The following is a 14,893-nucleotide window of genomic DNA, read 5'->3' as shown; positions in this document are numbered from 1 at the left end:
TATCCACACAAACACCTGTACATGAAACACAGTGACTTTATTCATAACAGCCCCAATATGGAAACAAAGTTCTTTGATGGGTGAATTGCTAAATAAATTGTGGTACATCCATACCATGGACTGCTACTCACCAGTAAAAGCAAAAAAGAAAAAAGAAAAAAAAAAAATCCAGATATAAGCAACAACGGGGATACATCTCCAGGAATTATAGCATGTGAAAGAAGCCCTTCCCAAAATATGGCCTATTTTATGATTCCATTTGTAAAACATTCTTAAAATTTACTAAATCACAGAAATAGAGAACAATGTTGCCAGTGGTCAAGTACAGGTAAAGGAGAAAATGAAGGTGGGTTTTAATATAAAACGGATCCATGTGGTGAAGTACATATTCTGTATATTTGCCATATCAATGTTAGTATCTTGCATATGATCCTACACTGTAGTTTTGTAGAATGTTACCACTGAGGGGACGTGAGTAAAGGTACATAGGTTCTTTGCATTATTTTCTTACAATTTCATTCCAATCTCCGATTAAGTGAAAATAAAAACTTTACTGAGGGGCTTCCCTGGTAGCACAGTGGTTGAGAATCTGCCTGCCAATGCAGGGGACATGGGCTCGAGCCCTGGTCTGGGAAGATCCCACATGTCGCGGAGCAACTAGGCCCGTGAGCCACAACTACTGAGCCTGCGCATCTGGAGCCTGTGCTCAGCAACAAGAGAGGCCGCGATAGTGAGAGGCCCGCACACTGCAATGAAGAGTGGCCCCCGCTTGCCACAACTAGAGAAAGCCCTCACACAGAGACGACCCAACACAGCCAAAAATACATTTAAAAAACCTTAACTGAAACAAAATACACATTGTTACCCTAGTTATAGGGTATCAAATTCAAAATCAGCATAATGAAAAGACTCCTCAAACACAAAAGCCTTGTAAACATTTAGCAATTCCAAATTTGCTATTGTGGGAGACAAAAGCACTTTACTCAGACAGCCAGAATGAGTTTCTACTCCTCCATCCCTTCATCCCTTGTTAGGATGAAGATAGTTTCTACCTCAGAGGAACTGTGGGAGTCAGGTGGGAAAATGCATGGAAGTCCTTTGCACACAATATTACCCACAAGTGCATAATAAACGGTAATTCTCTAGCATATACTAAATACCAACATACTCTCATAGGGGGATTTCTGGACATAACTGACCACACCACTCTCAATTTCATAGTATTTCCCCTAGAACGGCAGTCTTTACTACAATTACTTCACTAAGCAGCTCAGATTAATGTCACTTGCTATGCTAATGTCTTTTCACTTTATATCTTTTCAGGATAATGGGGACTCGGATGTTCCAAAAATTCTAACTTGACCAAAATTACCACTTGTTCTTTTAGTTTTTCTCCTCTTCTCTCATTTCTCCCTTCTGAGTTGTAGTTACAAGGTACATTTGGTCTTTCTCTCAACTTTGTTACCCTAACTTGTAACTTCCAGCCCAAACCACTCAATTCCAGACCCACAAATCGTTTATTAACAAATTAAAATTACTTAGATGGTCTAATGACACTGTAACCCTGTGCTGTGCCATCTGAATTTGTTAAAAGCACTCTCTCCACTGGGAAGACAACCAAATGTGGCTTGTGGACTTTATTCCCCAAAATGCTTCCCAAATCTGTGCCTTTGAACTCCATTCTCATCTGAACTCAAAATTTTGAGTTCAAGCCCAAAGCATTTCTTGATCTTCTATTTTTAGAAATATCCCTCTACGAAGTGTGTAAACAACAAATGGAGCATGTTAAACAGGAAGAATATTGCAAATTTAACATTCTCGTTTAAAACCTGTCGAAAACTCCATTTCTTAACTGCAGCAAAAGTTTACAATGGCTGAGACTTTATATTATAAAAGTATTATACGGGCTTCCCTGGTGGCGCAGTGGTTCAGAGTCCGCCTGCTGATGCAGGGGACACGGGTTCGCGCCCCAGTCCGGGAGGATCCCACATGCCGCGGAGCGGCTGGGCCCGTGAGCCATGGCTGCTGAGCCTGCGCGTCCGGAGCCTGTGCTCCGCAACAGGGGAGGCCACAACAGTGAGCGGCCCACGTACCGCAAAAAATAATAATAAAAAATAGAAAAAACTAAAAAAATAAAGTATTATACTTCTATTTTTTCCAGTAGTCTGTTAACTCCCTCAGTGCCTTAAGTCATGCCAAAATACTTGAAGTTCCCAAACATTCATGTTTTGTGAGGTATGAAAAAAGTAGATGACTTAAATCTGTCCTGAAATGCAAATCCTAAAAATACTTATTATTTGATATATTTACATGAATCTCCCAAATTAGTGATAAAACTCTTGTGTGTAAGGACAGCAGGAAAAGTCCACATCTTTTCCATACTTGTCTTTCAGGAAATGGTAAAGAGGCAGTCATTAATAGAAATATGTATCACAGAAACATAAAAAAGGAAAAAGAAAAAACCTTACAGCACAGATCCTACATTTATCTAAATTCACATTATGAGCTTAAACTTCAGCTGATCAAATACAACTATTTTAATATTTCATTTTATTTTAAAAAAACTACTTTATTAAGGTATGATTCACATACATAAAAATCCTAATTTTCAGTTTACACCTTTGGAAAAGTGACTTAGGTTTTATTCCAAAATGCAAAAGCCAGGATATTTTGTAAATGATAATTTAAGCAAGTTGAATTGCACATTCATGTTGGAAATGTAAACTAATTTTCACAACACCAAGAAAAGTTCTTATTAAACTGGCAACATAGAGAAAAGAATGACTTAGTTACTGCTTTCTGAATTAGTACCCTGTTTTATGCAACTTATGGATTAGGTTCTTTTTCTAAATAATGTGCTATTATACAAATCTGTTTAATTAAAAGGTACTAGGGAGAACTGTACAATTTGGCTAAGCATAAAGACCCTGAGCTCACCTCCTACTATGAGCACACCCAAATCACAACTTTTTGCATCATCTTCCTCAACTAAACATACAAAGGAACAACAGGGAGAAGGGTAGGAGGGGCAGAATTGTGATACAGTCAAACCCCATACCCCTGGGTGGTCTACCCACAAATGGGAGAATAATTTACAAATGCACAGGTTCTTCCAAATGAATGAGAGGTCCAAACCACATGTTGGACTACCCAGTGTAAGGACCATGCACCAGGAAGACAAGACCCCAGAGCATCTGGCCAGTAGGAGTTACTTCCAAGAGATCCACAGGGCTGTGGGAAAGACTCCACTCTTAAAGTGTGCATAGAAAATCTCACACACTCTGTGATTCAGGGTAGAAGCAGTAATTTAATAAGAGCCTGGGCCAGAACTACCTAGTCACCTGGGAGTCTCCCAGAGAGGCAGGAAGCAAATGGAACTCACCCTGGGGACAAAGACACTGGTGGTTATAAAGCAGAAACTAACACACCATTGTAAAGCGATTATACTCCAATAAAGATGTGAAAAAAAAAGACACTGGTGGCAGCCAATTTTGGCAGCCCATTCTACTATGTGGACACCGGTGTTGGGAATCCTTTGGAGTCAACCCCCTAGTTTATCAGCCCCAGGACCCAGCCCTGCCCAAGTCCAGCAGCCACTGGCACCAGTTACAGAGGTGTCTCAGGCCAAGCAACTAAGTGGGCATAGCCACAGTTGACCCATCAACATTCAGACTGCCTTAAGACCCCCTGAGCCCATAAGCCACCTTTGGACAGAGCCATACCATGGACCATGAACCTATGCAACAGTGGGAAGGCACCAGGCTCAAGACCTCCATGACCCTCCAGCCAGAGACCCTGGTAACCAGCTCTACCCATCAGAGGGCAGACACCAGCTTCAAGTAAACCACAGCCCTGCAGTCTGTGAACATGGTCTGCACATCAGTTGGCCAGGCATTGCCTGGGACCAGCTGTATCCGGACCCCACCCACTAGCAGGCCAACACAAGCTTCAAGACACCCCGAGCCAGGCATCGTTATATAAGTAACCAGCCCCACCTACCAACTATTTCACACCAGCTGCTCTGGGGACCCCTGGGTCCTGCAATCAAACCCCAGAACACAACTCTGCATACCAGTAAGCCAGTACTAGCCCAAAGGCTCCCTATGGTTCTGCAGTTAGCCACCCCCATGACCCAGTCCGGTCAAACAGTGGCTGGCACCTTCTGCAAGAGGCAGTGCCTGACAACCAATTGGACCCAGAGCCAATCAAACCTACCAGAACACCCACACAGTGTGCCACAATGAATGCAGCCCTCTTAGGGGGCATCACTACAGCATACAGTTCTGGTAACGAAAGGCAAGTGTGCTGCTGGGACACAAAGGACATCTAGAAAAGGCCACGTCTCCAATGATGGTAAATGCAACCAACCTGCCAGATACATACAAATATGAACAGCAAGTTAGGCAATATGAGGCAACAGAGGAACATGCTCCAAATTAAAGGAGAAGATAAAACTTAAGAAAAAGTTAGTGAAGTGGAGATAGGCAATCTACCTGAGAATGAGATCAGGCAAGTGATCATAGAAATGACCAAAGAACTCAGGAAAAGAATACAGGTACAGAGCAAGAAGACACAAGATTTAAACAAGTTTTAGAAAATATAAAGAACCAAACAGAGATTAAGAAATCAGTAAGTCAAACAAAAAATACACTTAAGACAATCAACAGTAGACTGATACAGAGGAACAGATGAAAGAGCAGGAAGACAGAGTAGCAGAAATCACTGATGCTGAACAGACACAATGAAAAGAAATGAGGACACTTTAAGAGACCTCTGGGACAACATCAAGCTCACTAATACCCACATTATACGAGTCCCAAAAGGAGAAGAGAGACAGGGGCTGAGAACATAACTGAACAAATAACAACTGAAAATTTCTCTAACCTGTGAGGGGAACCTGTCAGCCAAGAAACACAGCCCAAACTGGATTAACTCAAAGAGGAAAACTGTAATAAAAATGACAAAAACTAAAGCTAAAAAGAGAACATTTAAAGGTAAGGGTAAAAAAATAAAAGTAAGGGTAACGTAACAAATGACATACAAGGGAACTCCCATAGGGCTATCAGCTGACCAAGAAAACTCTACCCAAAAAGGCTCTTGTTCAGATTTGGTGGAGAAATCAAACGCTTTACAGACAAGCAAAAGCTAAAATAGTTTGGCACCACAAAGTCAGCTTTACAACAAATGTTAAAGGCACTCTTCTAGGTCAAAAATAAAAGGACATACGTGAAAATCACGAAAAGAAAAAACCCATCAGCAAAGACAAACATAAAGATAGGAAATCATTAATGCACAAAACCAATGTTAAAATTAAAAGAGTATAAACTAGTAAAATCATCTATATCCACAATAAGCAGTTAAGGATACACAAAACAAATAGATGTAAAATATGATATCAAAAACAGTAATCCAGGCTTCCCTGGTGGCACAGTGGTTAAGAATCTGCCTGCCAATGCAGGGGACACAGGTTCGATCCCTGGTCTGGGAAGATCCCACATACTGCAGACCACAACTACTAAGCCTGCGCTCTAGAGCCTGAAAGCCACAACTACTGAGCCCACGTGCCACAACAACTGAAGACTGTGCATCTAGAGCCTGTGCTTCCCAACAAGAGAAGTCACGACAATGAGAAGCCTGCACACTGCAACGAAGATTAGCCCCCCTCCGCCACCGCAACTAGAGAAAAACCACACGCAGCAACGAAGACCCAACGCAGCAAAATAAATAAAATTTTATTAAATAAAAAAACAGTAATCCTGAGAGGGAGATGAAAATGAAGGACTGTAAAAATGCATTTTAAATTAAAAGATCAGAAACTTCAAACAATCATATGCATATGTATGCATCTGTGCGTACTTATATATAAACCTCAGGGTAACCAGAAGTCAATCTGTAACAGATACACACACACAAATGAAAAGAAATCCAAACATAAGTAATTAAGGGGCTTCCCTGGCGGTTCTGTGGTTAATACTCCATGCTTCCACTGCAGGGGGTGTGAGTTTGATCCCTGGTTGAGGAATTAATATCACATGGGCCACGCCATGCAGGTAAAAAAGAAAAAAAAGTCATTAAATTACAAGAGATGAGAACAAAAAAGACCTATAAAAAAACCCCACAAACGGGGCTTCCCTGGTGGCGCAGTGGTTGAGAGTCTGCCTGCCGATGCAGGGGACATGGGTTCGTGCCCCGGTCCGGGAAGATCCCACATGCCGCGGAGCGGCTTGGCCCGTGAGCCATGGCTGCTGAGCCTGCGCATCCAGAGCCTGTGCTTCGCAACAGGAGAGGCCACAACAGTGAGAGGCCCGCGTACTGGGGAAAAAAAAAAAAAAAAAAAAGGCAGAAGACACATTTTCCCAGATGAACAACGAACACAGGGAAAGATTGTTAACCATCACAGAAATGTAAATTAAAACCACAATGAGGTATCACCTCTTGCCTGTCAGAATGGCAGTCATCAAAGAGACCATAAGTCACCAATGTTTGTGAGGATGTAGAGAAAAGGGGACCTTCCTACACTGTTGGCCGGAATGTAAATTGGTGCAGCCACTATGGAAAATGGTTTGGAGGTTTTTCAAAAAACTAAAAAGAGAACTACCATATGATCCAGTAATTCCATTCCTGGGTATATATATGCAACAAACCCCAAAACACTAATTCAAAAAGATACATGCACCCCAATGTTCATAGCATTATTTACAATAGCCAAGATAAGAAAGCGATCTAGGTATCCTTTAAGAGATATGTGTTTATAAAGAATATGTGGTATACAGAAACAATGGAATACTACTCAGCTATAAAAAAAAAATGTTGCAACAACATGGATGGGCTTGGAGGGTTTTATACTAAGTGAAGTAAGGCAGACAGAGACAAACACTGTATATCATTTATATGTAGAATCTAAAAAATAAAACTAGTAAAAGTAACAAAACAAAGACTCACAGATACAGAGAATAAACGAGTGGTTACCAGTGGAAGAGGTGGGGGGAGGGCAAGATAGAGGTAGGGAACTAACAGGTACAACTTACTATGTACAGAATAAATAAGGTACAAGGATGAATACACAGGGCATAGCCAATATTTTATAATAACTATAAATGGAATATAACCTTAAAAAACTGTGAATCATTATGCTGTGCATCTAAAACTTACATAATATTGTACCTCAACTTTTCAAAAAAAGGCACACCGGAAAAAAAAAGGCTTGGGTGGAGTCTATGTTAACAAGTCTTACACTTCCTGCAGTAAAATAACAACCACCTCCAAAATCCAATTTATAAAGGATATTAAACTGATGAAAGAAAATAGGAAACAGAAGACTTCGTTAATGTAGATATACTTCTAAGTGATGGTGGTATATTTGATTTCATGTCCTGTTCTCTACTGCTTTAAAGACTGTAAAATTCTGTGAAGTAAAATTCTTGACAGGCAATCCAAATAGAACTAAGGCTTTTTTATGTGCAGGTAAATACAGTAGTTCAATTTATACGAACCTTGGCAATAAATCATCTCAAAAAGAGATGAAACAGTAAGATGCTATGTAAGAAATACAAAATAGAGCTAGTTAAAAAATTCAGATGTAGCACTAATAAATTATAATATAAACGTAATACTTTATAAGTCTCCTGATCGTTAAATTTTAACTTTCGTTTCAAAAGAGTCTGTCTTGAGCTCTATCATATTTTGACTTTTGGACAAAAACCATTTACATGAAAATCAGAAAATATAGCTGTTAAAATAATATGAGTGGCATTTGCTAGTTTTCTTAACTAAAATGGAATTATAATTACTTCCTTTTGAAATTATATATACACGTGTATACATATGTGTATCTATATGTATGTATATATATATGATTACTGTTCAGATTTCAATTATTGAAAAACTGTTACCTAAATTTAATAAAATATGCACAACTTTTTGTCTTTAAATTATTTCTAGAAAGTTATTTGAAAAAAGTACTTCATTAATACAATCATAAAGGCATTTCACCAGATAGGATTATAAATTCTCTAGACATTTGCATAACTTCATTTGTAGAACCTTACCAAAACTCCCTGGAACACTGTTATAAAGAAAAATGTGATAAAATGAGAATACAGGCCAAAAGCTTCAGCAAGTACAGGTAGAAAACAAGGAATTCTTACAAAATGGTTAATGGTTAATTAAGAGTAATTTGTTCATATGAAGTAAAAAACCTTCACCTTGTTAAAATTTACTAGTGATACAGAATTTGAATATATCCCCCCTCCCCTTGCTGAACCATGTTGTACAGGCAGAAAATCATGAAATTTTAAGTCATGTAATCCAGAAAATAAGTCACTTAATATATTTGTTCTTAGAGTGGAGACCATCATTCTGACTCTCCTCTTCATAATAAACAAGATTTATCAAACCTACATCATGTTCTCTTTAAAATCTTAACTTCACTATTCATTTTCTACTCTACACTTTTCTGGTACTTTTTTATTGGTGATCACTGCAATAACTGAAACCTAACAAATCAGATGAAAGACATTTACTTTCAAAATAAACATACTTTTGCAAGTAATACTTTACAGTAGGCACCTCAGAAACTATCATATATGTGAAAATTCAAAAGTTTTCTTTATATTTTTACAACTATGTATTGTATTATATATGTTATACATGTGTGTGAATATATATGTACATATAAAATATATATAATCAGATTTGAAAATGAATAAAATCTGGGTCTTTACAGAAAGTCTTTCTACAACTCAAACAGTGGAAAACCCTTTGAACATTGAACAACTTTAACAAAAGATTCTGTACAATGCTAAAGTTTTATTTACACATACAAAATGTAAAAGGAGTAGTGTTTAAAATTACAGAACTCCTTAATATTTAACAGCAGGCAATCTCAAAAAAAAATAATAACATTCCATTCACAAATATTTTCAAGCAATAAATATGTATTCATAAATAGTGTAAATCTGTATTAGATTAGAAACAAAATCACAAATTTAAAGTTTATTCCTTAGTCTATGTGCAATCGATTATCTTTGTATCTTTTGTTATTAGGCTACGAAATTTTTAAAAAAGTCTTAATTTGGAACCATTATGGCCTCAAAACAATACAGAAAAACTTAATGCAGTTAAAAAATATTTTTCTCCTTTAATTTTTCACATTAAAAAAGTTAACCAAAGATTTAAATTTATTAACTATCTTCGCAAACAAATGGCCAGTGAGGACAGTGTATCTTCCCCAGGAAACTTCTGAAAGGATAAAATATAGATGAAAACTAATTTATCAGTCCAGAAACAGAGAAACAAACAACAAAAAAGGTATCATCGAGTCAGTAGTCTGTTGGACAACGCCAGTTTTGTCAGATACCATAAAACATGTGATAATTATTACTAAGTAAAGCTGGATCATCTTGGAGCAGAAAAGTGCTCTCCTACATCCAGTTGTTTGACAATATTCTTGGAAGGTTGCATAGACATTAGCTTTTGGTCAGCACTCTTAAGAAGCAGCTACAAACCCAGTGGTGCAGAACTTTCCTGAAGATCAGAAAAGGTGTCATTTAATATTCATGGAACAATATCAAGAAGAGGAGGATGATACTGAAGGAGCCTAAAATTAAAAGTGAGGTGTATTAATTATTTTAGTATATCATTAATCCTTAAAAGTGTTCTCTAGTTCATGGCTATAAACAATATACAGCCTACTTATGAAGTGAGTTAGAAAGAAACACCAAGTCTTAAAAAAGTTCAATAGCCTGCTAATTGATGTGCTTTTATTGTGTCCTTTAGGACCATATTTCTAAGAGTTCTAAATTATTACCCTCATTTTTCTGTACATCATTTAGTCACAAAAACTTACAGGACATACCAAACTGACTGCTAAAACACAGAATTTGTGAAAAACTTTAAAAATTTTAATTAAAATTTCACTAGTTATTGGTTCATGAACATTTCTCAGCTAGAGTATATACTGCACATATTTCTCATAATTTTTCTCTTTTTTAAGCAATCCTAAGCACCATTCAATTAAAAATACTACAAACTAAATTTCAATATTTAGAACAAAAGGCACTTGACCAGTATTAACAACTCATGAATAACTGTAATTCCCTTCATAAAGCCATTCAAAGTCAAAAGTAAAGGTTGGCAACCTGTCTTTGAAATTAAAACATGCAGAATACACATACTTCTGAATTTAGTTTCATGCATCTTATAAACTGTACCATTAGTCAAAATCCATCAAATATTTCCATGAGTTTAAAAGATAACAAGAACTAGGTCTTAAATAAATACAATTAAGCTCTGAAAATAGAAGAATATTAAAAACATAATGATTTTTCTTTAGATCATACCTACAGAATTAAGTAATCAACATTTGGTTTTATCAATTAAGCCAAGTAGCATAAAGACTATGATAATATTCTAAAAGTACACAAAGATTTTTAAATGTAATTACTGTTATTATTTAGGCCATTCCCACTGAAAAGGACAAACAGTAATATATATTAATTTGATAAAAGGCTTCCAAGTATGAAAAAGAGGAATATTTTCTTACACATCATCTATTGAACCAATGGAACCAATATACATCTTATTAACAAATATACATCTTATTAACCAATATATATCTTATTAATCCTTATTAACTAGTTAGCAAAAACGAACACTGCTGCTTCACAACCCAGGTAACTATGTACTCTCACATGATGAATTCACTTACTAATGTAAACTGGTCATATACTTGCATGAGGTCCTCCATTTTGTATTCTTCTAGCACCACAAAATTGTTCAGATTTCCACTTGTTTTTCGTGCACAGTCATGGCAATGTACTATGTATGTCTTTTGAGAATTGCTTTCATTAGTGACAAAAAGAAGATCAAAAACCTCCACCTATTTTGTAAGAGAAAAAGCACTGAACAGAGACAGTTGAATTTATTTGCACAACTTATAAAACTATGGAATTCTACTTTACATGAAAATGTGGACAGTTATTTTTGTCTAAATGCTGGGACTTAAAAAAGCCACAGAGTTGTATGTCTGAGATACCAGGTTTATTTTGTAGGACACCCAAAGACAAGGGTAATGTTATATACTTAGAGATTAACCTAATGGAATGAAATCCTCGTTATAATCACTAATTAAAGTTTAATCAAACATTTATAAGGATCAGCCTATTTTTATTTTCCCCAGAATATCAGAACAAAAATAGAAAAAAGTGATAATTTTTCTACTTCTTCATGATAGTATTCATAGTGTTCTGGTTTTGTTTGTCTCTCTCTCCTCACACTGAGCTCCACAAAGGTTGTGACTAAACTATTTTATTCATTTTTGGACTCTTAGATATCATAGTGCTTAGTTTGGAAGCAAACCAAACCAAAATAATAATAATAATAAAAGTAAAGGAAAAAAAGAAAAATGGAAAAGTGAAGGAAAAATAGGAAACAAACACTTGAATGAACATGATGAGATTATTTTCAAGAGTCCAAAACTCATAGATGACTAATAAAGGGTGTTCACTTCTAAGCCTACTATATTAAGGAAGATAAGTACAGGGTGTATTCATGAACTTTACCATACGGAGAGACAATAAGTGCATCTTAGAAAGAATGTTGAGTTACAATGACTCTGCCAGGAAAGTGGATAATAGACAGAATACTTGTTTTCATATACAGAATAGATTCTTATATATCTGAGGTATAATACCTAACCAGAATCTGTTTGGCCTTATAATAATATACTTCAATGAGGCTATACAATAGTAAAACAGCCAACAGATTTAATCAGTATATCTCATAAGTGTAACACAGTTTCAAGACCTAGTTCAGACCTTTCCAAGTTCTAGGCAAGTGATCTGACTTCTGCTTGACTTGTTCAGTGATTAGAAACTCATCACCTCAAATCGTCTTGGAACAACCTAATTAAACTTAAAAGCTTTTGCACAGCAAAAAAGAACCCCATAAACGATACGAAAAGACAGCATTCAGAAGAAAATATTTGCAAATGAAGCAACTGACAAGGGATTAATCTCCAAAATACACAAATAGCTCATGCAGCTCAGTATCAAAAAAACAAACAACCCAAACAAAAAATAGGCAGAAGACCTAAACAGATATTTCTCCAAAGAAATGACCATACAGATGGCTAAGAGGTACATGAAAATATGCTCAACATCACTAATTGTTAGGAAATGCAAATCAAAAGTACAGTGAGGCATCACCTCACACCAGGTACAATGACCATCATTAAAAAATCTACAAACAATAAATGCTAGCAAGGGTGTGGAGAAAAAGGAACCCTCTTGCACTGTTGGTGGGAATGTAAATGGATACAGCCACTGTGGAGAACAGTATGGAGGTTCCTTAAAAAACTAAAAATAGAACTACCATATGACCCAGCAATCACAGTACTGGGCATATACCCTGAGAAAACCATAATTCAAAAAGACACATGCACCCCAATGTTCACTGCAGCACTATTTACAATAGGACACAGAAGCAAACTAAGTGTCCAATGACAGATGAATGGATAAAGAAGATGTGGTAAATACAGTGGAATATTATTGAGCCATAAAAAGGAATGAAACTGGGTCATTTGTAGAGACGTGTATGGACCTAGAGTCTGTGACACAGAATGAAGTCAGAAAGAGAAAAACAAATATAGTATACTAACACATATACGTGGAATCTAGAAAACTGGTACAGAAGAATTTATACACAGAACAGGAACAGAGATGCCACATAGAGAATGGGCGTGTGGACACGGGAAAGCGGAGGGTATGACGAATTGGGAGATTAGGATTGACATAAATACACTACAATGTGTAAAACAAATAGCTAGTGGAAACCTGCTGTATAGCACAGGGAGCTCAGCTCAGTGCTCTGTGGTGACCTCCTAGCTGGGTGGGATGGCGGGGTAGAAGGGGGGGGTCCAAGAGGGAGGGGATATATGTATACATATAGCTGATTTACTTCATTGTACAGCAGAAACTAACACAACACTGTAAAGCAATTACAAAAAAAAATGCAGAGTTCATAAGGTTTTCTATTACTATGAACAGGCAGTAACATACTTTAGGGAGCCCAGTAAAAAGGTTGCGTTTCTTCAACTTGTCATCATTTGCCATTTGATCAACTATCCTGTTGATTTTATTTTCTAAACACTTCTCCCTTCCTTCTCCCTTTATTTTATATCCCTAACACTACCTATGAGTCTCAGCCCTCAGTTAACTTCTCTTAACACCATTCTAGGGATCTCCCTGGCAGTCCAGGCTGTGCTTTTACTGCAGGAGGCATGGGTATGATCTGGGAACAAGATCCCACATGCCTTGTGATGCAGCCAAACAAACAAACAAAAAAACAAATAAACCAAACACACTACCCATTCTGTAGTCTCCCAACTAGGCTCTTCACTTTCTATCTCCATCCTCTTCAATGATCAACTACCACTCTCTGAAACACGTATCATGACTTGAGTCGCTTGCTCTAAAACTTTTAACGACCTTAGAATAAACATCAGATTCCTTAAATTCAAGATGCTCGCAGCTACACACCATCTCTTACACATTCTGAAAATATGTGCTACATTTTCTAGCCACACTGAACTACTTAACCTCTTTATTATGTACACTACTTGTTTCCCCATCTGTAACACCTAATGATGCTTTATTCTCCAATTCAAGCCATTTTGCGCCTGCTGAAATCAAATTCATGCTTCAAGGGGCTCCGATGGTAATGTTAGAAAGTCATTTTTCGTAAATATTTGTATAATAGTCTGTATATATGACCACAGTCATTACGGTTTCATATATATCACATTTAGTTGTTAACAAATTGTATTATCCAAGTAGAATATAAGCTCCTCCAGAACAGCTACCACATCTTTATCTTTGTACTTTTTAAAAGTCTTGGTCACAAGAGAAAAAAATTAAAAATTTATGAAATTAACTACAAAGGACTTAACACTTATCAGCCTAGACCTATACTGAAATAGATCCAGTTTGCTGGCAACTGTGTACTTACTACGAATTGTTCCTGATTTAAAATCTGAGATGATAATCATCTGGTAAGAAGGTGCAACACAAATACCACTGTTAGGAGATACTTCTGAGTTAATATTTGATGAAATATTATACCATCAAATGAAAATTTAATACAATTGCTATGATAGTCAATTTCAATAAAATACATTAAAGTATAGGTAAATTTATAATTAAAAAACAAAAGAAACCAAACCCTAGAGAAACCACAACAAAACTGTCAATAAGAAGTTACCTCGCAAATGCTACAGTAATGCGCTGGTTCATGATTTGTCCGCCCATGCCATATAACCTCTTTTCCTGCTGTAATAAGAGCTTCCCTCAGTGTCTGACATTGCTTTAGAATTTTCATAAGACAATACCTATTATGGAGAAAAATTGTTGTGACAACTGAATACTGAGTATTCTTAGCACAAAAGAAACACCAAATAGAAATAACTTTGACATTCTTGGTTCTAAGATCTAGTCACATAATTTTCCTTTTTTCAATTTTTCATATCTAGTAGGCCTAACAATGATAATACTAAAGCACTGAAAGTTGAGAACTAATATTTGAATATAAAAATACAATGCTGTCTACCAAAAAAACCCTCACATCTTATTTGAAGATATATTCTTACTTTTTACTTCGATTTAGACAACTGAGAGAGTTTCCCTAAGAGTCAATTTCTTCATCTTTGAAATGAACAGTCTGAACTGCAGGCTGACTTTTTTTTTTTTTTTTTTTTTGGGGGGGCTCCGGACACACAGGCTCAGTGGCCATGGCATGTGGGATCCTCCCGGACCGGGTCACAAACCTGTGTCCCCTGCATCGGCAGGCAGACTCTCAACCACTGCACCACCAGGGAAGCACAGGCTGACTCTTTGGT

General features: G+C 36.8%; 1 protein-coding gene across 12 annotated transcripts in view; it reads right to left on the bottom strand.

The window, feature by feature from the left end:
• Window positions 1-6,872: 6,872 nt before the first annotated feature.
• Window positions 6,873-14,893, bottom strand: part of LOC117310661 (lysine-specific demethylase 6A-like) — a 165,273-nt gene continuing 157,252 nt past the window's right edge. For 9 of the 12 annotated variants that reach the window (XM_033850358.2, XM_033850360.2, XM_033850361.2 and 6 more), the window contains 3 exons: window positions 14,260-14,386; window positions 10,709-10,879; window positions 8,789-9,598 (listed from right to left, as the gene is read on the bottom strand). In XM_033850358.2, coding sequence (XP_033706249.1) covers window positions 9,569-9,598; window positions 10,709-10,879; window positions 14,260-14,386 — 328 coding nt within the window. In that variant the 3' untranslated portion in view covers window positions 8,789-9,568. Of the gene's footprint in view, window positions 9,599-10,708; window positions 10,902-14,259; window positions 14,387-14,893 lie in introns of those variants that run through there. The other 3 variants (XM_033850369.2, XM_033850364.2, XM_033850368.2) reach the window with 3 other exon arrangements.

This window comes from Tursiops truncatus (genome assembly GCF_011762595.2).
Source record: "Tursiops truncatus isolate mTurTru1 chromosome Y unlocalized genomic scaffold, mTurTru1.mat.Y SUPER_Y_unloc_2, whole genome shotgun sequence".
Lineage (NCBI taxonomy): Eukaryota > Metazoa > Chordata > Mammalia > Artiodactyla > Delphinidae > Tursiops > Tursiops truncatus.
The sequence above is the reverse complement of the archived record's forward strand: the minus strand, read 5'-3'. Positions and strand labels throughout refer to the sequence as shown.